The sequence below is a fragment of the Motacilla alba genome, chromosome 7 (genome assembly GCF_015832195.1).
Source record: "Motacilla alba alba isolate MOTALB_02 chromosome 7, Motacilla_alba_V1.0_pri, whole genome shotgun sequence".
NCBI classification, from domain to species: Eukaryota; Metazoa; Chordata; class Aves; order Passeriformes; family Motacillidae; genus Motacilla; species Motacilla alba.
Window position 1 is genome coordinate 28,488,274 of NC_052022.1, and position 26,952 is coordinate 28,515,225.

Below are 26,952 nucleotides of genomic sequence, written 5' to 3' on the forward strand. Positions count from 1 at the left end.
ATTTGTCCACATTCCCTTTGAAGCAGGTTAGATGGAAAGACCACTGGGATGTAAGCATTTTCTGTTATTGATCCTACTTTAGCTAAAAAGCTTTCTGTAAGTCACTTTGTAGGTGGTCTGCCTAATGTTCCTGTGAATAAATTCTGTGATACACCTGCTGAGAGAGATGGCAAGTACCTGAGGGCTGCCAGCTTTGGCCCTTGCAGTCTGCTGCTGTGTTTGCTACTTCCAGTAGGAAGTAATCAAAAATGCACATGCTGGAAGTGATGCAGAGAAGAGAATGCTAAATGTCCAGACAGAAATGTTGAGTTCACTGAACTGTCACACTACAGAAAAGTTCAACAGGCAGGACATGCATAGCACTGCTAAATTTCTGCAGTTGTCTATCAGGTTCAGATGGGAAAAAGTAGGATTTAAATCTGTTGCTTTTGCACGGATTGCATCTCTCTTTATAGCTTTGTAAAGCGTGAATGTGAGTGACTTCATTTGTTCTAGTTTTCTTAAATAAGTTTTGCAGAACATGCTTGCATATTTTTCCAATGAGTTACTGTGCTGTCAGCTTTTTCCTCAGTGAATGTTGGAGGACATATGTTTCTGTCTGCACAGAGAGCCATGGATTCAGCCCAAGTACCTTCTGGGCACTCAGCTGCAGTGGCCAGGAAGTTTCAGCTGCTGTGCAGGTTCCATACAGTGAGCGGGGAGCACTATTTTGCTCTAGAGACTGTTATAACCCAGCTTGGATTTGACTTTTTGACTTCTTTTTGGACATGTATCTGCTTATCCCTTCTGAGTGGAGATGATTCCACCTCTAATATAGGTGTTTTGTTTGACTAGGGTCTGTGTGGAGCAAGCTGTTCTTACAGCAAACACACTTGCTTTCCTGCATTATCTGTGAAAGAATGAAAGAATGCATTCTCCAAGGATTATGCTCATGTATTTATGTATTCTTAGTATCTTTCTTTAACAAAGCATTCTTTTGATGAGCAAAGGTAAAGTATTAAAGGCAGTAAAAAAGTAGTTAGTGAGGAACTTTGGGGCATTAGTAATGTTTTAAACCCAAGCTGTTATTTAGTGTAAGCTGATCCCTTTATTATTGAAGAGGCAAAAGTATATGTCAGTAGAGGTAACAGCACTATAATTTCATGCAGGTGTTCTTTTGAAATTCAAATGTCAATGTTTGTGTAATGGAGCTATAAGACTATGGTTATGAGATAGTAACAGCTATTAGCTTTAAAAGAAGGGGATTATGGTTTCACAGAGTTTTCTGGTTGATTAACATATATGTAACTTTTTATATGGCCATGTGATAGCTTGAAAGAATCCTAAATCCCCTCAATTTATTTGGCTTATTTTTAATTAAAGGAGGAATTTATTGTGGTCTGTATGTCAGTTATAAAAGGGCATGTGTAGTATCAAAAGTACAATAATTTTTCCCATCAATGAAAATTCTTTTGTGTTCTGAAACATCTTATTTTCTTCAATGATACAGCAAATAGTCCTGTGGTCAGGTACAGGTGTCTCTCCTTTGATCGGTTTACTGCTCTTAGTGTTTTCATTAGGGATCCCATGCAAAGCAATCTCATTAACCTGTTGAGGAAGAATAAGTAGGAAAGTAAAGTAGGAAAGAAAAAAGAGAAGTGCCAGTTTCCTCCTGAAGGCAACACGTAAAAGTGAGGTGGCAGGAGAAATGAAAGAAACTGGGAAAACTCTGTAGGTGACACATGCTAGAGTGCATTTAGAGTATGGAATAGTTGAGAGGAAACCTGTGTGTTAATATGGTATTGAACTCATTTCTCAAAATACTGAAATCCTGCTTGCAGATAATTGAACTTACTGCTGCTGAAGTCTGTGTGTTTATGGGGCCTTGGAACACATCTTGGCACACCACCTGTACCTATCAGAACAGCCACAGATTCTTGTTTGCAATAGATCTAGAGGTCAGGAATCCATCAGTCATCAAGAAAAACCTCTTCTAATCAAGATTTTTTTTTCTGCTAGCACCACACAAGACATGTCAAAAAGCTACATCCTCAGCTGCTTTGAACTTACAGGGTTCCTCTGAGATACCTTCTTCTGTTAACATTAACTGCAATTTCTAGCATTAGTAGCCAAGAAAGAAACCGCTTTGGGGTCTCTTATCCTGTGAAGTGTTCGTATTGTTGCTGTGTATAAGATCCAGTCTTGCAAATCCATGCTCATTTTGCCATCATCTGCGTGCATATGGTCGGTAGCCCATTTTTCAATTTTGTGCTGAATTTCAAGCACAGCTTCTCTTGTATTAATCCCACTGACACGGTGCTAACAGCTGATCTGCTGTTTCTCTAGATGCATGTGTGAATGCAGTGCTGTATAAAGCCCAAACTGAATCTGTGCTGCTTCTGCTGGCAAGTGGGAGAAAAAGTCTCATTGTCATGTTTTTAAGTGCTCTGCTTTTTCTAATTATTTCTAGCAATAAGTCCTGAAGTTTGGTCTTTTGTTTGTTTGATTGTTTTGGTTTTTTTAAATTTAGTATACCTGAAAGGGATTGTCAGATCCATTTCTTGAATCAAGCATTGTTCTATCACCAGCCATATACAGATGTTGAAAAGTACTGTATGCTCATATATGTCATTGATAGAAAGAAATGAGAGGATGCAAAACTTGTAGTATTGCATTTCAGCCTTTAGATAAATGTGCCTGTCAGTGTAGTGAGAGTATTTGTCCCCATCACATTATGGATTGTCTGTGGATAGAACCAGCAGCTGGTAACCTTTCCATTGCTGCATTCTGTTAGAAAGTGATGAATTGAGAGAAGATAGTCACAACAGACTGGATAAACATTAGCTCCAGAAACTCTCAGAAAAATTAAGCTTAGGTTGCAATAAAAGTAAGCAATACAATAAAAGCAAGCAAGGTAGCTGGAAATTGGAAGTCTTGGTTGGAATAGTACATTGTCTTAACCATGCTCTCATGTAGCCATAATATGTTCTCAGTGTGAATGAGAGATGCTCAGATTTGAGTTCTTGTTGTGCATTTGACAATGTGGAGAGTCCAGTACTTGGTATAAAGCCTCCCAAATTTTGCAAGTGCTGAACCTCTGATTTTATGTGAGCTAGAAATTCTTGTGTGTCTGGGATATAGGCATTGTTGATAGGTAAGCAGAATTGCTCAGTTCAGGAGGAAACTAACCCATAGTCTTGCCTGATGAGTTTTAAGTCTCATAAACCTTTGTAGGTGATTAGAAATCCTGTCTGCATTTTGAATTTTGCTGTAAAGCTTGTGGTAAATAGAGCATGTTTTGTCTGTGTATGTGAACTCATCTGTGAGGAGGAGGAAGTGGGCTCAGCAGCTTCTCCACCTCCTGATTCCCTGGAGGCACTGTCAGCCACACACTTTCCTTTGAAGGGTTGTTCTGAGGTGTCTCCTCTTTGTTCTGGGAGGAAGATAGTAAATAAATGTTGATATGTAACTGCAGCAAATTTAAAAATAAATAATCCTTTTTGGCTGAGCAGGCTTGCAGGATGGTTTCTGAGTAGGGATAAGTGGCTACCTCAACCCTCAAGGAATCATGCCATATATGTCTCAAAATCTTATACCAAACTCTGGCGTTTTGCACTTCAGGACTACTGACATATTGTTAAACCAAACAGAGGAATTGCATTCCAAGACTTTCATACGCATCCTGTGTCTGAACTGACTGCTGTAATTCCTGCCTGCCTTTGGCCATTGCTGTCTGCCTGTGGCCATCCCTGTACCCAGAGGTAAAATCCTCACCAGCCTTACACAGAAGAGTTATCCCAGTGGAGAAGGAAAACAGACATTGTTCCAGATAGGGAAAATCCCACAGGATCGAGGGCAGCCATAATTATAGCTGTTCTGCTTGGTTGGAAGAATGCAGAGGAACTACAGGGGAGGTCAGGCTTCAGTTAAACATAATACTCTTTTGTTTGCAGCAAATGCAGTTTAGCAAACAAAACTTTAATCAGTGGGACCAGAAACATGGTTCAACATTTACCTTTCCTGTGCTCTGATATATAAAGTGATTCCAGCTTCCTTCAGATATGTGTCACGTTCTTCCAAAGTCCTACAAAATCATCCTAGTTGCAAATGTCTCATATGCCTTTCTCAGGGCTGATGATATAGTAGCAGAAATACAAGTTGCAGAATTAGGTAAGTTATAATTTCTGTCTGTTAAGTAATAGAATAACCCAACACACAGCGAGGATATAACCAGCAGCTCTATTTTTAATTTCCTGTTAGAGTATTTCTGAAGATAGGTCACTGAATGCTGGACCCTTTTGTTGTGTCTCTTTTGCCTAGGGTCAGTCATGAAGTGTTTAACGTGGTTTTTATTTTCTTTTCAGCTGAAATAAAGATCTGTTTTAAATACTACCATGGTGTTAGTGGAGCCCTCAGAGCTACTACTCCATGTATCACTGTGAAAAACCCTGCTGTGATGGTGAGTTTAGCCTCTTTGTTCATTGTAGATGATTTATTGATTGGTTTTATAAAATGATAGTACTAATGACAATATTAACTGTCAGACCAACCTATCAATGTCTCCTATTTTTACTGACAGCAATTGTTAAGAAAAAAAAAAAGTGCTGCCTTGCAAAACTATAAAAACTGGAAAGTAATTTTCATGGTTTTGTATTGCTCATAATAAAATAACAGTAAAAAGTCACTGGGCTTAACTGAAATCTTTTATGCTAAGAATTTTACTTTGCTTGCATTCAGCTTCTTGCTACTTACAGCTTTCTGTAATTTAATACTGTAATAAAAATTTTTCACGCTGATTGTATAGCTGAAACCATGTCCAGAGTCTCCATTTCTTCCTATTTCTTAAATATTTCCAAATATTCAGTATGAAACTGTTGCAGAGATGGCAATAGTTGGTATAAGTTAAACTGGACAAAACTCTGTTCTTGCAAAACTTACTGAATTCTTTCAGTGTTCATATACCATTGAAATTTAGTAATTCCCTGATTATCAAGAAGTATTGTCTTACTGCATTTGTGTTATGAGACTTAAGTTTAAGTTTTAGAGGAGTTTTTTTAATTGTTTATGCAGCAGTGGAATAGTTGTTGAGCAGTGGCAGAAGCTTCCAAACGTGTACCATGGTGCTTTTGCTGCAAGTAATTTATCTAACAGGTTAGTTCTTCAGCTAAGCTTCAGCAAGTTTCACAGTGCATTTGATTTGTTGATGTTAGCTGCCAAATATTTAAGATCACAACTGTCAGGGTGGTGTCCTGACAACTGCAGTGTTGAGGATGCAGTAAAGCAGAAATTACTCAGACTGCATAGCATTTATTCTGACCTTGTGCTTTTGCAGTTTTGTGTATTATATACAAGTGCTTGGTATGGTTATCTGACACTAAATGTGCTATACTAGACTTTGTATCTCAATATGCCAAATGTTTGGGGGTTTTCTCTTAGTATTGCAGACCTAGGTGGTAGCATCATGTAATTTTCAGATCTTTGTCAGATCTCACTATGAGCAACAGTTTCCCAGATGCATACAGAAACGGTGTCCTAGTTCATGGGCCTTACAGATACTGTCTTTAATCAATTTATAAACTAAAGACAGGTAGTCTGATTTTGAGCAAGAGGAAAAAAATGCATCTCAAAATAACCCTTTTAATGGGTTGCGTGTTGTACTATATCATTACTGAGAAGCAGAGTGATTATACTGAGTGGAGAAACCACTTGAACTTTTGTATTTTCTTGACCTTATCATGTTATCCACCAGCAGTTTTGAGATTCATTGAACAAAAGGACATCTGAACTTCTGTCATCTAACTATGCGTTTAATGACTTGGTAGCTACCTGGGAGAGCTGTCTTTCAGAGTCATGGTAATTCTTTAAGGCTTATACCAGCTTTTGCTGTTTAAATTTCCTTCCTTTGAAAGGTAATGCAGGGTCCTGGGTATTGTACAGAATTCCACACCTGCCAGAAGGGGTAATTTTATATAAACATTTTTGTTTGTGTTAACAGTGGAGACTTCCAGAAATAGAGAGCTGTTAGTTTTCCTGATGAGAATGTTGTATGACAGTTCAGACGATACTTCCTAAAAATGTCATACTGGGTTAGTTATGTGTAAGTAAACCTATTGTTATTAAAACTTCACTGCATTTCCATGATTTTCGTGTTGAGCTTAAGCACTGTGCAGTAGAGATTACTGGATTCTCTTGGTACTGGTCTGTCTTTTTCTTAGAGAAATGCTGTTTGAGGAAGTGGTAATAGTCATGGTGTGCTCACTCCCCGTTTTTATGGTGCAATAAATTCCTTGGTTACTGGATTTTCTCATGCTGTTGGTGTATCATACCAGGTATTTCAGTCCGTCATATTTTTGGATAAGCAGCTAACATTCTATTGTGTTACTTTGGCTCAGGGGAAGTGGAAGGCCTGAGGGAGCATTCAGAAACACTGTGTCACAGCAGATGATGTGGCCTTTGTGCTGCAAAACTCTGTGTGTGTCCTGGGATGAAATTTTTCACTTGGGGCCGAAGAATTGAAACTGCTTTTTAGATCATAATGGAACAGGAAGAGGTTGTATAGAAAAGTCATGGAAGTGCTAGGGAACACTGTCACCATTCATGTTACTATAGCTGAATTGTCGGCAAATTCTATTTTCTACAACGTGAAGTGAGCAATAAAAATTATATTATTCAAATACAGTCTGACTTGTAGCAAAAAAATAGGTATAGAATGGGGAAGGCCTTTTTGTTGATGAGTAACATTTTTAACAAGGAAAACAGTGTGTGCTGAAATGAGCCCAAAAGAGGAAACTGGAATACACAGCATTCCTGTGGCATTGCCTGGACAGCATTGCTATCACAGTGGGATCACTCTCACTGCTTCCATGGTATCAGTCTGTAGACAAGGGGACACTGATCCAGCTGGAATTAACCCATTGCTTTTGATGCCTTCATAATTTTGCTACCACCTGTCACTACTTACGCATCCGTATAAAATCACTGGCATAATAATGTCATGCTGGGTGGAAAAGGGATAGTTCTGAGCACTATGGCGAGACTTGTCTTGCCCTGAGAGGTGGGAAGTGCCCATGAAGCCAGCAGTGAGGGAAGGAATGGACTGGCTGGCGAGTGGCAGTGCTTGCTGGCACAGTGTGTCCCATCACAAGACCGCTGAGGCCCATGGGGATGTCAGGCCCCAACATCATGGCTGTTTCTTCATCACTTTGTCTGGAGAAATCCACATGCTTGCTAATTCCAATGAAATTATAATGTGCTTGCTGATCATCGTGGGAAGTATTTGAAATGATATTATTAAGTAGCTTAAAGCAGTATAAAAAGGAATGACTACGTGTTTGATGAATGCAAAGCAGCTTGCCTGTGGCGACTGCAGCTCCAGAGTCATTTATCCTTCTGATGACTTCAAACCACTGCTCAGGGCTGCCTCACATTCTTCATCTACACTCTCAGGTGTGCCCATTTTTGTTCAGCTTATTTGCATCTTTCAATAGATCAGATCCTGTTCTATCACTGGCATTAATCCTCAGTTCTGTGTTTGGCTCTAACTTTTTCTGTGTCACCTCTCCTGCCTGGGAGTGAGTGCAGTGCCTGCCCAGGGAGCCATTTGTCTTCAGAGATCTCTCCATTGATGTTTCTGTGATAGATTATTTGGCTGGATGCACATCTCCTCTGTCTTGAAAGACAAATCCTTCTGCTAGTTGAAAGAGACAGACATTAATACAGGAGAAACTTTTATTCTGAAGTAGTGCTTTACCTAATGAGGGATTTCAGTAGAAACCAAACCTCAAAAATCTGTGAAGCATAAGCTTTTAGACCACATTTATATTTAGATGTCTGATGCGCTTTTCTGTTTAAAAGGAGCTTTTGTTAATAGAACTGAAAGCTTTTTTAGTCTCTCTTTGATCTCTTTGCTTTTTTTTGCTGCACACTAAATTATCTATTTGTGGAAAGTGACAAAAGTTACATATGCTGTCACCGGACAGATCAGTGCTTTGATGTGTTTTACAAATCCATACTGTTCTTTGTTATTTTACAAAAGGGAAAGCTGTAAAAGATGCAGGTTTTCTCTGATTAATATTGTCTGCATGTGTGTTAGCCTATACATGCTCTGTTTGGAAGATTTGGGCTACTGGTATATTAGCACTGTGTGACATAAATAATAGATATTTTGCTGTAAACGAATGCTGTGGCTGAAGCTGTCTGTGGTAATAAGGCAGTATTTGGTTAGCTCCTTCCCTAGCATAGTACCTTAAAATTGTGTTATCATCCTCAGGCATGTACAAAGCAGATTGAAACTTCTGTGGTATATTTCTTTTTTTTTCTCTTCAGATGGGAGTAGAAGGCATGGATGAAGGTGCTTCTGGAGCTCAGCACTCTAGGAAGTTGGTCAGCTTTACCCTATCAGGTAAAAACCAGTGCTTCTCTGTGTTTTACAAATTATTGTTTTAAAGACAGTAAGTTTCTGTTCTAAATAACATCAAAGATGGAATGGATTTCTTCATTAGCCTCTGTAGGAGCACACTCTAGTGGCTTGAAAGATGTCATTTCTTTAGAACTTCTGTTTGTTGAAAACCAGCCAGAATCATGGATCTCCAGGAGTGAAAGAAATGGATTTGATATATCCCAGCATGAAAAATTTAGGGAAAATTCCAGTTTGCACAAGGGACAGTTCCTCTCAGATTGAAGAATGGAAAGCATAACTTGTAACTAAAATGCAGTCTGGCTCCATCACTTTGAAAAAAGCAATAGCTGAATGGTGGTTTAGAAAGGGAAAAAATTTTCACTTGTAACAGAGCTAAGCTGTCACTACAGTGAAATAGCTGTAGGGGTGCAGTCTACCAGCTTCACTTGTTGTGATTAGCACTTTATTTCAGGGAAATCTTGTGTGAGACGGAAGCATATTCAGCTTGAGCAAAGGCAGATGAAATTCACTTCCGAATCTTGAAGAGCTGACAATAAAACGTGCAGAGATTGTAAAGGTAGAGCAGAAAAAATCCACTGCTTTTTGAAGTGGCCTTTCAACAGTTATCTGAGATAGAGCTGACAGGTTGTACAGATTCACGTAGTGGACTATACAAATAATTGCTTTGTGAATTCTGAAGAACCTGTTTTTACAGTTTAAATACGCAGTTGTGATTTTGCCTGAGGAGTCCCATGAAATAATTTTGAAAGCTGGGCTGACTGATAGGCTTGTGACATGTGTCCTGTACTGTTTTTGGGTTGTTCATTTACACATGACTCTGTTTCATCATGTTTTTGCTGTGTGGCTTAATTCTGAATATTGTGTGGGATTCTTTTTTTTTTTTTACCAAATCCACAGGCATGGCATTTAATTTTAGAGCAGTGAATTCTGCTGCATGTCTAAACTGTATGTGCCAGTTACATTGCTGCATGCAGCACACTGGTGTACTTAATGGAAAAAGACAAGTCTTGTGCTTCAGCAAACCTACAGAGAAACAGAGAAATATTTTACAGTTAAGTTTAAAATCTAATATTATATTAAAAAGTACCTCCTTATTTTTCTTACTACTGAAGCTTGCACTGTCATTGAAGTCCTTAGTCATGACAATATACTCCTGAGGAAATTATTATTTATTGTTGTAAGTTGTGAGGGTGGCAGTACTGAGGTTTCCCTAGGAAAAAAGAAGCCTTTTCAGAAAACTTGGCCTCCTTTTATGTGAGGTGGATTATCTGCTCTGTAGGGAGAAAATTGCATCATAGTCCAGAGCAGACTTGCTAAGTTACATCTATGAAAGACTGAACTTTTGGAAAGTGTCTTTTCACTCCATTACCTCCCATACAGTTTTTTATCTCCTCACCCAGAAACAAAACAAGTACTGTGTGATTAATTTTGGGCTGTTTCTGTTGGTTTTTTTTTTTTTTTTTTTCTTTGAGTGGAAATACCTTAGATACCTTACTGAGAAAAAGTGTTTGTAGGTGAGCTATAAGTTTATGATTTTTGTTTTACAAATAAGTGGAGGCTCAAATGTAAATGAGGATGTTGATACCTTTCTTCCTTATATTCTTTTGGGAAAACACTTGATTTCCTGCTGTACACTGGATCCAGTTAATGTGTGAGTATTTCTAAGTTGCTTTATTTAGTAATCTATGGTGAATTGATTTCCTGGGTAATATTTTAGGAATACACTACTTTGTGAACTGGCTTTAATTTACTCATCTCCTTTTTCCTTCCTTCTTGTTTTGCTTTATAGATATAAGAGCAGCTGGACTTAAAAAAGGCATGTTCTTCAACCCTGATCCTTATCTAAAGATGTCCATTCAGCCGGGCAAGAAAAGTACATTTCCTACGTTTGCTCACCATGGCCAGGAAAGAAGGTCGACTATCATCAGTAACACAACTAATCCTGTTTGGCACAGAGAGGTAATGTATCCCTTCTGGGAGCTGTCTGCCGGCTGATGCAGCGTACCAGGCTTGCATTTTCTCTTCATGCATTAGGCCTTACTCTCTGAAAGCTGTGAGCTTATTTTGTAGCTAGTTATTTAAAGTGACACTGAAATTTTAGTAATTTTAGGAACCCTGTTGGTGGATAGAAGCAATTATCGTCTGCATATTAAAGCTGGGTATTTAAGCTGCTGGCAGTTCATTCCCTTCTCTGCTAAAAAAAGCTGAACTCACTTAGCCACCCTGTAAATTTCTGCAAACTGCAAAAATAAATTAATTAAAGTTGGATTATATGTTGTGACAAGACTCTTTAAGAGAAGTTACACTACGTGAACATTTATGCTCAGTGATTGCAACAACTGTTCATTTGGAAGTGGTGTTTTCGTGCTGCGTAGCAGGTGACAAATTTTCAGTTTTGTCAGGCTAAGGGGATGCTCTTTCATGTAGCCCCTGCAAGCTACACCTTGCAGGAAGGAAAACCCAGGAAGGTGTTAGAGCACCACTCAGCAAGGGGGGGAAACTGGTAGTCTGGCAGAAGCCAATTTGCCAAACGTGTTTGTGTTGGGTAAACTGTGCAGATCCCATGGAAGGAAATCAGTCCCACAACTGTCATTGAATGCAGGAGACCCAAGTCTGTGCTATTGAAGATAAATGTTTATGTGGCAAAGTGAAACTGCTGACACACATCCATAGCCCTTTCAGGACTGACAGGCCTGTGCTGTGGTGAATGTTAATGTATTCTTTGGGAAGATGAAAATTGAGTAGGCTTTGGGAAATGTTTCCACAAATCATAAAGCAAACAAGCAGTAAAGCAGAACTGAGCAGGGCCAGCATTAGCACTGCCCTGGGGTGCTTGGTTGTGGGAAAGACTGTAGATGTGAATAGTCCTAGAATCTTTTAATATAACAAAGTTTGGATCGCTGCACTGATTCTTCAGCTTTCAGTCTGTCTGTCTGTCCATCTATCCAGTAGCTGGAAAGAAAATTTACTCTTTTTATTCCCCCCCCCCTTTTTTTTTTCCTCCTCCAGTTCTCCTTGGCTTTGAAGCTTATTAGAAAAGAGATAATGTTCACTGGTGCACACATTGTATTAGCTTGCTTTAGCTGCTGGATCTTCCCTTTAGCAATGCTCTGACAACAGCAGTGATGATCCCATTACATATTCTGTCCTAGTGGTGCAGGATTGATCCTGTTTTACACCTAATACTTTCTGCATAGTAATTTGCAATATTATAGCAAACGGAGAGTGACACATTTTTAAGTTCTGTTTATCAGAGGAACCCAGTTGTGACAGTTGCTTAGCATGAGGAAGGTATTTTATTCCTGACCCAGTTTCATTAGGTTTTTTGAAGATGTTTATCTGATGCCTACAGATGAACGGAAGAGCTATTTCTCCTCTTGCTCATTGTTCAGTATATCTTTGGCTGCCTAAGCACATGTGAATTAGGCATTGTGCACAGGTGCTTTGCTCAGAGGTCATAAAGGTTGCCAATAGTAAAAGTATAACCAGATGACCTTGTTTTTTTCTGAGTAGGTTATGCCATAATTTGCTTGCTTATTTGGAATATTTTTAAATCTAGATGACAAATACAAATTTTGGGTTCCTAAGCTTGTTTTCCTGAGGGAATTTATCATCATGTATGTGTGTGTGTGTGTGTGTGTCTGCCAACATGCTTGCTTAACCCTTGCTTGCCCTTTACCACTTTTGATTCTTTTGGCCATTGTTGGGCAGACTTGACAGAGCAGTACAGATCTAAGAGATGAAGGACTCATAAAATGCATGACAAGGAAAGCTGAAAAGAGTAACTGTGTTCATGTTCCCATGCAGGGAAAGGTACAAGAGTGATTTTACCAGACATTAAGAAATCATCTATAAAGTAGCACCATATTGTTTAAAGGCCCCAAGGGCAGGAAGAGGTTCTCTTGGAGTTTGCTGGGAAGATTTGTCAATGTTGGGGCAAAGCTCCATAGAAAATTCTCCTTCTGTAGTAATGCTGCTCCTAAATGTACTGTATGCACATTGCCCTTTTGACTTCCTGTCAGCATACAAAGCATGAATGCCAAGCATGGTTTTGGGAGGGAAATTCTTCTGAGCACAGCCTGGAGTGAGACACTTACTTCCTTCCTCCTGCATGGACCTGACAGAGTACAGCCAGGATTCCTTCTCATTTTGCTTTCCTCTATGCAAATAGAAGCAAGCAGTAGGATACATGGCGTTCTGCTTTCTGACATAGACCCGGAAAGTGCTTTCATCCAGTGCAGTTTCTTACTGAGCAATTCTTTTCAAGGAACTGTGAAAGGGAATGAGGAACAATAAAAAGCTAGTTACATATGCAAAAATTCTTTAATAAATGATGTTGACATTATTTTGCCATGTGGAAACTGCTGTCATCAGTTATTACTTTCAGAGTTCGCTGCACATTAGTAGTAATTAAGTACATTCTTTCTGAATAAAGGTGTATTGATATGGTGTCAAATATGTTCTTTCCTTCCAGAAATATTCTTTTGTTGCACTTCTAACAGATGTCCTGGAAATTGAGGTTAAAGACAAATTTGCCAAGAGTCGTCCGATCATCAAGCGCTTCCTTGGGAAGTTAACCATACCCGTTCAGAGACTTTTGGAGAGACATGCAATTGGGTAAATGAATGCATTCTTTTTGCTAACTTGTGTTCAGCAGGGGGACTCAGAGTCTAGGATACTGAGAGCAAAGAGCAGCCTTTCTGGCTTACTGGTACAGACCAGCAAATTTGTACTACATCTGTACTAAGAAATATATTGTAATTTTAATAGCTTTGTTGCCTGACTGGAAAATGGCAGTGTTTCTAGCCCTGTCCTGAATACATGTACCCATGTTTGTGTTGATGTGTGTCCTTTTCTTTCAGCTTAATTTATTTTCATTAAAAATGCTATTCACAAGAAATGTTACCCTCTGGCTAGTCAAGAAGCAAGGCATTTTCATAGTACTACATGGTTGTGTGCAAATTTTTTAGAACAAGCAGATATAATTGACTGACTTCTTGCTCAGCTGAAGTCCTTAATTGTCAGTTCACTAATCAGAGATGTCATATTCCTTCAGTGAACTGGCCAGAACTGCAAGGCTGTGACTCCTTATTTTTCAGAGTGCTTCTAGTACTACACAATGAAAATTGCCTGTCATTATGAGTAGCTCACTGATGGAACTCAAAATTCAGCTGTTGTGCGTGCCTTTTTTAAAGGCCCTGCCTCAAAGTTTGCTAAAGTTAGTGTCTCCATTGACTTTAAAAAGCCACAGGATTAGGCCCATGAGGAATCACAGTGAAATTAAATACATATTTTCTGCTTTAAACATTAAGGGCATGGCAGTATCATCACACTTGTACAAACTGGCCTCCTTTTCCACAGATATTCCCCTCGAAGTAACAGGTTGCATAAGGGGAGAAAATCAAATTCAATTTGAAAACATTTTTCAGCTTTACATTTTCAAAGTGGTGTCTACACTGCTAAGTAAAGGAAGAATAAAATTGTAAGAGTAGCTTAAAATTTTGATAATACCTTCTGACATAGAATTTATTAAAAACATTTTTTTAAAAAGCCTGTCCATTTGTTTTATAGTGGTATCCAAGAACAGTGCAGGTATATACACAAATTCGAAGAAGTGTCTCACCTCGTGTTTCAACAGATTGTGTTTGGTTGAACAAGCAGCTTTTTCTAGTAAACTTGCACACTCCTGTACACTCAAAAATAACTCTGTGATCCAGACTGGTTTTAAAACCTAGCTCAGGGTGTGTATTTCCTTGCTAAACACCAAAATGTTTTTCTGCCCTGGTGTTCCTGGTGCTGTCATTTGTAGAAATTACCAGTTTGCTGTGTTGATCAGTTCTCACCTCTGTTTTGTCAAACAATCTGGAAGATGTTTTGTGTTTTCTTTTCCGAGTTTCAGTTCTGTATATTTGATATATCAAATCTTTTTAGGAGAGGAGAGGCAATATAAGAAATATGTATTAAGAATGTGGGTATTTGGGTGGTTTACCATACTGCTGTTAGAACTGACTTTAAACGTATTTTACCTCTTCTTCTGTAATATACCTGTCCACAAAAATTTTCAGTTTTGGTGTAAAGACAGACAATATTTCACCAAAGGTTTTGCAAAGTAAATATTGGTTAATGTAGGTGTGAAGTAGAAATATACCAAATACATAATTATAACTGCTAGTGCTCTTGTTTTGAGTTTTTATTTTTTTTGGTCAAGCAAGTATAACACCATCATTTTGGTGATGTCAGGGATGATACTGAAGCAATGAAAAAATGAAATCCATAGCCATCCACTTTTAGATAAATTCTGCCCCAGTTTTAGCTGTAGTCAGAGTTACAAGTTTGTGTAATGAAACGGCCAGTGCCTTCTTATTTCCTGGAAAGCATGATAAATGAGTATGAGAATCATCTAGAATTGATTCAGCTGAATACAGAGAAGGCATTATTCATGACATAGCTTCCTCTATTCTTGAATGGCATGGAGTAATATAAAACTTATGTAAAAACTGGAAATCTCAGATATCTAATGGATGACTTAATTGGAGTACAGAGTGAGGAGTCTGTGACAGGTCCTGGAGATGCTACTGCAGAGATTTGGTATCCTGTGGGCTGTAGAGCAGTGTGGAGAGGGGAGGCTGCTTGTCCACACAGGGCTTTTTTTTCCCTAAAAGTTTATGCGAACTGCTGCAGCTTATTTGAGTAATAACTGCATTTGTTTTATTTTGCAGTAGGAGTGCTCCCAGTAAAGGAGAGGTGTTTATACCAGTATAAAGTTATTTGCAAAAATAATAATAATTTCCTGTAGAGGTCTTTAGTAGCTCCCTCTTCTTTCTTCAGCTGTCCCAGCTGTGCTGAGGGGAGCTGGGGCTGTGAATTCTGGCTGTGCCTAAATAAAAATGTACAGCCTGGGATCTGATCCAAAGTCTCAAGCTGATACAAATGTCTAACCTAGTCTGAGCCCCACTGAATTCAGTAACTCTTAAGAATGTATTTAAAGATAAATTCAAGCATTAATAGTTTTACTAAATCAGAACGTAGAAGTGCTTTGTTGAATGTGAAAAATTATGAAGTAACTATTAGTGACTTTTGTACATAGTAAAAACCAGCAGGGGGCAGAAAGGTTTTGTTAGTTATAAAACACTGTGCTGTGGAAAGGAGGAGGTTTGGAGAGAGGGATCTTTGCAGTTTGATTTCTTTAGAACTTAAGATATGAATTGGTGGGGCACAATCTGTATTTGGAATTGATCAAATATATAGTTTTTTAGGCTGCTTTATCTGTTAACAAAAGGTATTTTACACCATTGTTGGTGTTTGTGCTTTTCCATGCAAACCGGAGTATGTGGCCAATTCTAAGACCATAATAGGTATTAAATACTGAAAACATGAAGCCAGCAAAAATTAAAAAAACACAATATTTTTGATTTTGCAGAGACCAGGTTCTCAGCTATAATCTTGGCAGAAGGCTCCCTGCTGATCATGTTAGTGGATATCTCCAATTCAAAGTGGAAATCACATCTTCTGTTCATGAAGGTGAGACTTTGTCAACTATCTGGATCTCCAGATAGTTGTATGGAGAGAGTTTCTCTGTATTTCTGTGTCTAGGCTTTTCTGTTGTTGAGGACGTAACATACTTTCTCATTTGTGTATGGTCCCCCTACTGCAGATTTTTTTTATATTGGGATTCAAAATTTAGACATTATGCTCCAAGGTACTGCCTTGGAGATAGCAGTTCAAAAATCACCAACACGTAGCACATTGTTTTTTATTTTCTTGGATAGATTCTAAATGTATGTGCTTATGATTCTCATTGTATGCTTGGCAGGGCTGTCTTTTGAAAGCAAAATGGGAATCCTTTAAAGTCACACTGTACATCTCTTAATTCTTCTGTATCCTACAAAACAGTATATAGACTTACACAGAGAAAATTCTGTAACTGCTGTTCCAACACTGTAGATGCCTCTGTTACTTTGACTGAAGTTTCTTCCCTTAGTTTTCTTATTAAAGTGAGCAAGCGTCTTCAAGGATGTGTATTTTTATATAATTTAAGTAGAATGAACTGTGTGTTCTTGCTGCTCTGTGTTTCACCTTCAGTCTTTCTGTCTCTGCAGATGCTTCACCAGAAACAGTTGGGACTTTGCTAGGAACCAACTCTGTAAATGGGGACTTGGGGAGCCCCTCTGATGATGAGGACATGCCAGCAGGACATCACGATACATCCACAGTGTGTTCCAATGGCCCAGTCTTTGAGGAATCTTCTGGAGACACGATCCTGAGACATTCTTTAAGGACTAGTAGGACTCTGGAGACAGACCAGGATGAGCTGACCTCTGGTGGTTCAAGATCATCCCCTCCCAGAGGCCGCCAGGACTCACTAAATGACTATCTCGATGCAATAGAACACAATAACCATCCCAGGCCAGGGACATCTGCCTGTGGTGACCGTCCACGAGGAGCCTCCCCAAAACTGAGGAGTAGCTTCCCTACTGACACAAGACTTAACGCTATGCTTCACATTGACTCAGATGAAGAGGAGCACGAGCTGCATCAAGACCTGGGTTTTCCATCTTCTTTAGAAGATGATGGTGGTTTAGTAATGCTTAATGGTGCTACCAGAAACATCGAAAGAAACGAAGTAAGTTCCTCATCAGATCAGGTAATGCCAGGGCCTGCAGAGAGTGAAAGGGTTTCAGCCTCTGATGCTCCTTTGCCATCGACTGATGACCAGCAAGATTCTCTCCCAGAGCTTCCACCTCCAGAGGAAGGAGGCGAAAGCCTGCAGGGCTGTCAGGCTGAAGCCGCAGCAGAGCAGGCTGGCAGCGAGTCCTCAGCCCCTCCGGAGGCAGAGCAGCCTCCCGACAGCGCAGACTCGGGAGCTGCCGAAGCCGCAGGTGGGAGCAGAAGGGGCGTCAGCGAAACGGAGTCCATTGACCAAGGCTCGGAGCCTTCCCAGCTGTCGTCAGAGACGGAGCAGAGCGACCCCGCTCGCACCGAGAGCGTCAGCGAGGCCAGCACCCGGCCCGAGGGGGAGAGCGACGCCGAGGGGGCCGACAGCTCCTGCAACGAGAGCGCGACGGTGCGGCGCTCCTCCGTGGAGATGCGCTGCTCCTCCTGCGAGAGCGCCAGGTTTCCCGAGACTCCAGCCTTCTCTCCCCAGGAGGAGGAGCAGGGAGCCTGTGCCCCCGAGGCGGCTGCGGCGGAGCCGGGTGCCGAAGCGCAGGAGCCTGCGAGCGCTGCCGGTTCTCTGCCTGCGGTACAGTTACCTCAGGAGGAGGCGCAGGAGGCTGAGGCAGGTGAACTGCAAGACCAAGAGGAAGCAGAAGAAATCTGGCAAAGAAGAAGAAGCCTGCAGGCAGCAGCTGCCCAGAGCCGGTCTCAGGATGAAGAAGTTGAGGGAGCGCAGGCAGCTTGTGAGGGTGCCACGGCACAGCTTGAAGGAGCTACTGGAGGTAACATCTGCAGGAGGCACTTTCTGGAGTGACCTTACTGCACCTGAAAACAAACGTGAATTTCTCAATTTCATTATCTTTCAAGATTTTTATTTTTGTTCCTTTGAATATATTTCTTTCTTCAAGAGACTCTTGGAGGTTTTTGATTTAATAAAAAATCCAAACCTGAAATATCCAAAATGTGTTTACTTTAAAATTGGATGTATTTTAATTCTTGAGAGAGTAGTGAGGAGGATGAAAAGAAGGAAAGAATTCCACAATATTACCCTGCTCATTAATGAAAATGGTAACGAGGGACAAAACTCCCCCAAAAGTATGAAATGCAAACTAGAATTTGTATTGCGCTCTTTTCTTTTGGATCTTTTATATTAGCATTAAAAGATAAGGGTAATCAAAAGAAAGGGGAAAGGAAAAATAATCATATTTGGCAACTTCAGGCTCTTTATTTTCCTTTTCTCAGTTCCTTCTCTGTACAGATGGATCCTAGCACACTGCACAACCTCTGTACAGATGGATCCTAGCACAACCTTGGGAGGAGAGAAATGTGTTACCCAAGTTAACACTGTAAAACTCTTATTGATTTTAAAATTATTTTAACAGTTGAGAATTTTCTGTCTCACTAAAATCACTGAAAGTAGAAATGTGTCCCTAATGAATTGTTTCTAAGCAACTTTAATAATGGAATCTGTTCAGTTTCTTCAGGGACTGAAATATATCCAGTCGAGTGGGTTTCTAAATGCATCTTTTTCATAACATACCATACCAAGAGCTATATGTAAGCAATAATTTCCTCTCTTCATAAACAGGTTGTTGACTGGAAATAATAATTTTGGTGTTTATTTCAAATACTGTCAATATTCCACAGCATTTTCTGGACATTCGGAATGCTCTTTATTAGGTGTCAGTTGTATCATGTTTTGCAGATCAGTTTGGCTGCATCAAGGAAGGACATTGGACAGATCCACCTCCCACTCTTAAGGTTTCTGGGGCCAGGTGGAGCATTGTTCTGGGATATGGCTCAGGCACAGGTTATTTCCATGCCCTGACTTTGGCTGCTCACAGATGGCTGCAGCACATCCTAGAGGTGATGTTTCCAGGGCCAGGACATCCCACAGGAATCACTTGCCTAGAACTGTCAGCATAACTTATTTTGACCCCAAGAAAAGATGACTGTTAGATATATCCTGAAATATCATAGTCCTGCAGAAGCTTTAACACAGCTTGCTCAGTTTAGAGGTAAATCTAGGGCTTCCCCACACTGACTGAAAAAAGAAATTGGTGTGTGTTTTGATTCCAGGTTCTCCTGCCAATGGCCACCAGCCCTTGAGGTCCCTGCCTTCGGTGCGTCAGGACGTTAGCCGGTACCAGAGAGTGGATGAGGCTCTGCCACCAAGTGAGCTTCTCCATAATTTAACTGGGGGATAAGCTGCCTGTGGCTCATTACTGAGAGTTCATTGCATTTCCTTTTTTGAATGTTAGAACTGAGAATGAACAACTGAGAAGCTGGAAGTGAGGAGTGATGGTGGTTGGGTCCGGTGTTGTTGCTGTGCTAATTACACCTGGTGCACACAGACTTGCTGAGTGTCACTCTTGCAGAGACAGTGCTGCCTTTCTGTGTGCAGTGCACAGGGACAGGGAGATGAGGTGATGGTGCTTGTGAGGCACTGTGAGCTGTCAGGCACTCTGAAATCTCTGAATACTGTTGGTGTGGTAATAATTTACAAAGGAATGTACGACATCTTTCATATCTGCAGATTAGCTTACAGGTGTATGTCCTTCCCTTGCATGTTTTGAGGCAGAGTGAAGATTTTATATTAAAATAAACCTGGGCATTAAGCAACAGTTAGATGAGCCTTAACGAACATAACGAACAAATTAATTGTAATTTCTCTAATGCATATGAAAAATACATTGCTCTCAATTATTGAACTTATTCATGTGCTTAAACTTTGAGAAGTGAAAATCTACTCAGTATTAGGTTTTCAAATAAAGGACCCCCCCCCAAAAAAAAAAAAAGGGTACACAGCTGATAGGCAAACATTGCTTTAAACCAAATATGGGGAAAAAAAAAAAAAGTAAATTCAGACCCACTGAAGTCTGTGGCAAAGCTCTGTTACTTTAAAGGAGTCAGGAACTATGATATTTAGTGTAAAATGAACAGATCTTATTTCCCGGTATGGTATGGGACTGTGTTTGCCCTGTAATTGCAGCAAGTAAGTGGAAGGAGCCTGATAGCAGAACACAGCTAGAACTGTGTGTGCAAAGCCAGGATAATGATATGGTGGTGCACCCTGCTGGTTCTGTTATAGTCAGATTAATCTTGTGTGCAGATCTTCAAGTTAATTAACTGCCACCCTATTACACCAGTTCTATACTTTACAAAACTGTGTCTGGGTGACAGATATTTCAGAAATGCACAGAGATAGTTAGTCCAGTGTGGTTTCAGAAGAAAACTATATAATAACTACTTGGAAAAACTGCTGAAATATTTGTGGGAAAAGCTTTGGCCGTGTAGTATTTAAACATTTTTGCCATTTGCGGGGTTTGTGCATACTCATGCATGTCATGATGCATGTACACATCACCCCTTTACAGTAGTAGCTCGATACAATCTCTATGTAAATAAATAATTTGTTAATATAAATGAAGTCTACTAATCATTGCCTTGATTCAGTTTTTTTTCTCCGAAGCTCTGCTTTCAGATATGTGACAGGTTTAATATTTTAATACTCAAAAATTAGAGAAAATATTAAGAATATGATTTTGAGCTGTAAACTGTAATTTCTTTTTAATTTGGGTTATATTCAATTTGTTGCTTCACCAGAATTTGAAAGTAAGAAAGAAAAATACGTGTATTTCTTTCAGTCTTGTGTTGGGTCGAGTTAAAGAACAAGAGAAAGAATTTAAACGTTTCTCTTTTATTTATGTCAATAGTGTGCTACAGTATGCTCCAGTTCCTACATTCCTGGAGAAAAAATTAATAAAGCTTGACCATGAAGCCTTGATGAATGACAATTTTGCAATTCAGCAAGCTATTTGTAACACATTTGACTAACAGTGATTTGATGGAATATAGCCTTATACAGGAACACAGCAGAAGACAGCCTTGTCCATCGCAACACTGATGCAGATGTTTTACTTTGGAAGCCATTGCCCAAGTGTTTAAACTTGCATATTTAAAATTAAATGCAGGAAAAAATGGTTTGCTTCTGCAAGAGCATGTCACAGAAATGGTGACTGTGTCAGAATTGGGCATAAACATGACAAGAAAAATCCCAACTTATTGTACAGTGGTTTAGGGCTTGACAATTAAGCAGGATAATGAATTCACAAATGTGAGCTGTTTGAGGGATTTTTTTTTGTTGTTTGTTTTTTTTTTCCCAGTGAAAATTCTGTTCTTCCTGGAATACTTGGGTGTTCTATTTTGTTTACAAACTCTGGTTTAAAAACTTGAGTGTTTTTATTTTGTCAGCAGATACTACTTTCACTTAGACTTGCAATATAGATAGTCTCATCTAGACACCTGCTGAGCTCTCAAAGACTGTTTTGCAACTGATGTGCTAAATGGTTTGCACGTTTTTTGTAGTTGCAGGTGTCTAAGAATCAGGCATGTCTATCTCTGTATAGATGTGTATTTTTTATATACGTATGTATATGTCTATGTTGTAGTAGAAATTATTATTATAGAGACAATAGCTGGGGTTATAAAAGTGACAGAGCTCAAACAAATCAGTGAATAAGCCCCAAGCCTTCCGTAGTTACAGTATTTTATTGCTCCTTAGACTGGGAGGCTCGAATTGACAGCCACGGACGGATTTTTTACGTGGACCACGTGAACAGGACAACAACATGGCAGCGCCCCACAGCTCCCCCAGCGCCACAGATCCTGCAGAGGTCCAATTCCATACAGCAGATGGAGCAGCTGAATCGCCGGTAAGAGTCACCCTTGGTGCTTGTGAATTTTGTGTGTTTGCACCATCTGCATTTGCCATTGCAAGGCTGAGCATGGAGACAAGGCCACAGCTGCTCCCACTGCTGGCCTGAGGCGGTTAGTTTAATGTGGCTGTTGCTTTTAGTTTGCATGTGAGCTTCCAGGAGTTGTGCTCCACCTGTGATCTTAAGCTGTGTGACCAAAAATAATACATCCGATGATGGTCATCAGAAATTCAAATGCAGAAATCAGAGGCCAATATATCTTAACCTATATGGCAGAAAATATGGGCAGGCTCCCTCAGAGCCAGAAATTGGGTCATAGTTACCATAAACTATATGTAAAGTCCAGTTTTCCAACCCTAGGTACCAGAGCATCCGAAGAACAATGACAAATGACAGGCCTGAAGAGCACACAAATGCCGTGGATGGAGCTGCAGAGGAAGCTGAATTTCACCACTCTAATTCAGGTTAAAAAAAAAATAATTTTTTACTCCTTCTCCAAAGAAGGGAACACTTATAGATGATTCAATGAGAGTACATAAGGCAAACCCTAACTTCTTCTTCTGAAAGTCTGTGTGAAAATGAAGCCATTTGTTTTCAGTTCTGTCTAGCTTTGAAGGTTATGACTCAGCCTGCTCAATATGCTGAAGAGAAGATTGTGAGATTCAGAGCACTACTGTATCAGTACCAGATTGGTTTAGAGAGCAGGACACTTGCAGTGAAAAAAAATATAAAATTGCGTGGTCTGGCTTACAAATATTTTGACTTTGCTAATGCAGTTTGAAATAGTAGAATGCAGAACTAGAGAGGGCTTCAGGCAGTCATTGACTACATCTCTAGATAAATTGGATGAGCTGTTCCTAGGCCATGCTTGCCAAATGCTGTCTCATGAGTTCTTATATTCTCCACTTAAGGGACATTCTTTAACTTTTTTAGACAGTCTACTCATTATTCTCCTTTTAATATACCCTTGAATCCATTGCTTCCTATTCTTTCCTCATGACTTCTGGGTCTCAAATTAATTTTTTGGCCAACTCAGGATTGTCTTGAGTTGGTCTGAGGAATATTTCAGAAAATCAAATAAAGCTATGACTCTGCTGTACTGAAGAGGTTGTCGAAGTGTCTTACATAAAACACTCCTTGTAAATTACTGCAGAAGGTTTGGTTTTGTTTGTTTTGTTTTGGTTTTTTTGTTTGTTTGTTTTCTTTTTAATAGTTCGACACTAACCAGTGTTCAGTCTTTCATCTTCTAAAATGAAGTCCTGACCCTTGTGTGCAGAACTTTTGCACAAATGTCTGTTTTCATCTGGTCTTTGTGAGTTGATTATCCCTACCTGCACACAGATCTTTGTACTTTTCTAATGTGCCCCTGTGGTTTTGAATCTTGTCCATTCTGCTGTCCAAGTACTGCAGAATCTCCTAATTGTACCAAGTTTTTTCTTCCCTATCCAGTCATTAATAGAAATAATGAGTAGGACCAGAGCCAGAGAGATCTTAGTAAAACATCTTGGTGGACTCCTACAGCATTATCCCATTCCTTCTGAGAACTCCTTCAGACCTCTGAAAGAGCCACCAGTATCTCAGCAATTGCTCCACCTTATTTCCTAAATGTTGGAGTGCATGCCACCTGACCTAAAGGCTTTGAAAACCTTTCATTTGCACCACGATCTTTAACCTGCTCACTATCATCTCCATTTTTTCATTCTTCTGACAGTCTGTCCAGTGTTAACCTTTGGAATGAAGATAGGAAGAAAGACCTTTTGTTTAGGGTTCTGAACATCATTACTTTTTTTCTTTTCACTAAGCAGTTCTCTCCTTGGTCATCTTCCTACTAAAAATTTACTAACACATTTATCAAGTTTTCTATCCATCCAGTCCCTTGCACAGCTATGTGGTGTCATGTGCTTTGGCTTTGTCTCTAGATGCTCTTGATGTACTCTTTTAGAAGTCTCTCTTAAATTAATCTGATATGCAAGCACTGTCACCCTTTTTCGAGTTTCAAGTCCTTGTAGAATTTGAGATTTACCCAGTGTTCCCTTTTATTACTTGTAGACTTCACTTCTGTTGTAGCCATTTCCTTTTCTACCTTTGTGCATGTGCAGCCAGAAGGTTTGTGCTGTACACAAATCAGTGTTGAGCAAATTCTGGCCAAACCCTAACCAGCAAATTCAGCTGAATAAACTTCTCATAAACCAAATTCATAAGCCTCAAACTGCAATAAAAACCTACCAGGTGACCCATTCTGGTTTCCAGATTGACCAGACTATGACAGAGGACTTAACCTGCTGCATGTCACAGCATCTTCCAGGGTGTGAGAGTTGCCTGGTGTACACCCAAGTTTTGTACCAGTACAGAGTTCACATAAGACTTCAGTGAGTGTCTGCCAGACACTCCCAGCCCAAGTATTCAGGCAGAGCTTCAGGGGCCTTTGTGCCACTCTGCCTTTGCCTTGTTCATGATGTGTTCCATGTGGAGCAACTTGAAGTCTATTGTTTAAGCAGTGTTTCTAAAAACCCTCTTGTTTATTTATTTTACCAGTTTCCCTCACACTTCCTGGTTTCCTCTAATGTGTTTATTTTCTCCATTCCCTTTACTTAGAATTTTACCTTTGTTATTTTCCTCTTCTTTTGTTGTTACTTCTTACTTTTCCCTCGGTTTAGAGTCTCATTCACTACCTTTCTCCTTGCTCTGCTTGTGTGTTATGATCTTTTATATCTGTGATAGCTGTGGTCTACATGATTGATATTCCTTTGATGGAGAAGTGTGCACGTACTGCAACGTGTAAAGAAGAAGGAAACTGAAATGTAGATGGCAGCACACATTTTAGCGTAGTATCACTGAAGACCAAATCTGAACTTGCAGTTTTTCACTTACATTAAAAATACGCTTCCAAATATCTTCAAAGAGAATTGGGGGCAACAGTGTTGACATTGTAGCAAACACCACTCAATATTTTTTCACTTCCTTCCTGGTACTGAAGAAAAATCAGGGCTCTTCTGTAGTTGCCAGGAGAAGACACAAATGTTTATTGGAAGTTGAAACTTGAAAGGTACTTCCTTGGCAACCTACTTCTTACTTACATAAGCTGCTTCAATACTGTATCAAGTCTGGGACTGTGGTAATGGCAGATTTATGGCTTGTTTCTTAAGAAGGAATGAAATATTTATAATTGTACAATGACTTTTATATCCATTAGTTAGCATTTAAAAAATAACTTACCTGCATACAGCTACAGTATAGCAGTGCAGACGTGCCCAGGGGACTTTATTGCATCTTACATAGAAGCACAAACTTGGTAACCCAAATAATGGAACGTGATTTTTTTTTTAATGGTTGTTTACCAGAAGCAACAGGTAAATGTGACTTAACTAATATTGTAGTATTTTCAGAAACTTCAGTGTTATGTTAGAAGAAATTTGGGTATACTTATGTGGACAATTCTCAGTAAATCTGAAATAGTTGTCTACTTAATGCTTTCCTTGCTTGTGTGATTCACATCAATATAGTTGTTTGCAGGGATGCTTTGGTAATAACTGCTGGAAGTCTTTGACATTTACTTTGCTCTTAGATTTTCGAAGAGAGAATGTGCTGCCTCACTCTACCTCCAGATCCAGACTTACTTTATTGCTCCAGTCTCCCCCTGTGAAATTCCTTATCAGCCCAGAGTTCTTTACAGTGCTGCATTCTAACCCTGTGAGTATGGTGGCTACAGCTCAAAGGCTTTCATAAATACGTGCTTATAAATGCAGCTGTTTTGTGTACAAAAACACTGCTCAGTGTTTGATGGTAAGATATTGGTAGTACATGGGGAGGCTAGATTCACTCATCATTATCCCCTGAAATTGTTGGGCTATCAGGGCCATCATAGCTCTGCATGATAGCAATTTTATTTTCCACTCGATTCTTCATCTTTCTTATGATACAAAGTTATTTGTTTAGGGAAGCAGTAGCTTTCTTATTGTGCTTTGCACAGGGTGAGACACAATTCTGGGAAAGACCGTGCTGCTTAATGGCAATATTTATTTCCCCCAGATTGCCTGGTGTATATCAAAGTATATTAGAGGTCACACTGAACAAAAAACTGTATTAATAGATATATTTTCCTTTTTTTCTTGTTCTTCAGTGCTTCTTTTAGCATAGGTTCCCCCCCAGTGTTTCTTTGTGTAATGGGATTACAGTGTAAGGAGAAGCAATGGACGGGGTAACTTTTCTTCTGCAGGCCCACTCACAATGAACAGAGCTGTCTTTTGTGGCCAGAGCTGTTTTCTCTTTGAAAAGCCTTTGCTGTTGTGTGTTTTTCAGAGTGCCTACCGCATGTTTACAAACAACACGTGTCTGAAGCACATGATCACCAAAGTCCGGCGGGACACCCACCACTTCGAGCGCTACCAGCACAACCGGGACCTGGTGGGCTTCCTCAACATGTTTGCCAACAAACAGCTGGAGCTGCCGAGGGGCTGGGAAATGAAACACGACCATCAGGGCAAGGTAACTCCACAGGGCGAAGAAGGCCTTGTGTTCATCAGTTTCTGAGATCAAATGGATGTACTTGAGGTAAAAGGGATGGTCTGGGACAGCTCCAGGGAGGATCACTCTGGTGGTTGTGTATTGCTTAGAAGGAAAGAGATGGTATGGAGTAGGTTTCCTCAAGAGGTATTAGAGATCTTAAATATTTGCAAGTCTCGTGGATTTTTTTTAAACAGGTATCAATTTTCAATTTCCTAAAAAATATTTTGATATTGCTTTTACAGTTGTGATGTAAGTTTTAATGTAACTTTAAGCTAGTGCATCCTCAGTATCTGGACCATTATATTTTGTGTAGAAAATAGGAGCATTAAAAATAGACTGTGATTAGCATGTGAGGAAGTGATATGGCTTATCAGTTTATTAGGATTACTGGCATATTTAGCTTCTTGGTTCTTACATTTATCACTCTCAATGTGGTTAGCTGTGAGAGTCCATAAAAATAATGGTCTTGATGCATGGAAAGATTAGACAATTCTAAACTGAAGGGTAGAAGTACTTGAGGGCTGTTTCCTGGATTTAACTTTGAAAAGGACTTTGTTTTTTCATTAGACACACAATTAGGAGTGTGTAATTCTACTAAAATTGTTCTTTGCCTCACTGTTTTTTGTTTTGAGTCATTCTTGTTCTGTTAAGTTCTTCAGAGGCCAGTTTTCTCCT

The 26,952-nt window shown here is 39.6% G+C and overlaps 1 protein-coding gene across 3 annotated transcripts in view; it reads left to right on the forward strand.

Moving 5' to 3' along the window:
* The window catches only part of HECW2 (HECT, C2 and WW domain containing E3 ubiquitin protein ligase 2), a 150,057-nt gene that overhangs the window by 79,022 nt on the left and 44,083 nt on the right, over positions 1-26,952 (forward strand). For all 3 annotated transcript variants that reach the window (XM_038142492.1, XM_038142493.1, XM_038142494.1), the window contains 11 exons: positions 4,344-4,438; positions 8,305-8,380; positions 10,188-10,357; positions 12,873-13,015; positions 15,819-15,919; positions 16,498-17,835; positions 19,133-19,228; positions 21,618-21,768; positions 22,132-22,235; positions 25,337-25,461; positions 26,071-26,256. In XM_038142492.1, the coding sequence (XP_037998420.1) occupies positions 4,344-4,438; positions 8,305-8,380; positions 10,188-10,357; positions 12,873-13,015; positions 15,819-15,919; positions 16,498-17,835; positions 19,133-19,228; positions 21,618-21,768; positions 22,132-22,235; positions 25,337-25,461; positions 26,071-26,256 (2,585 nt within the window). The remainder of the gene's footprint in view (positions 1-4,343; positions 4,439-8,304; positions 8,381-10,187; positions 10,358-12,872; positions 13,016-15,818; positions 15,920-16,497; positions 17,836-19,132; positions 19,229-21,617; positions 21,769-22,131; positions 22,236-25,336; positions 25,462-26,070; positions 26,257-26,952) is intronic.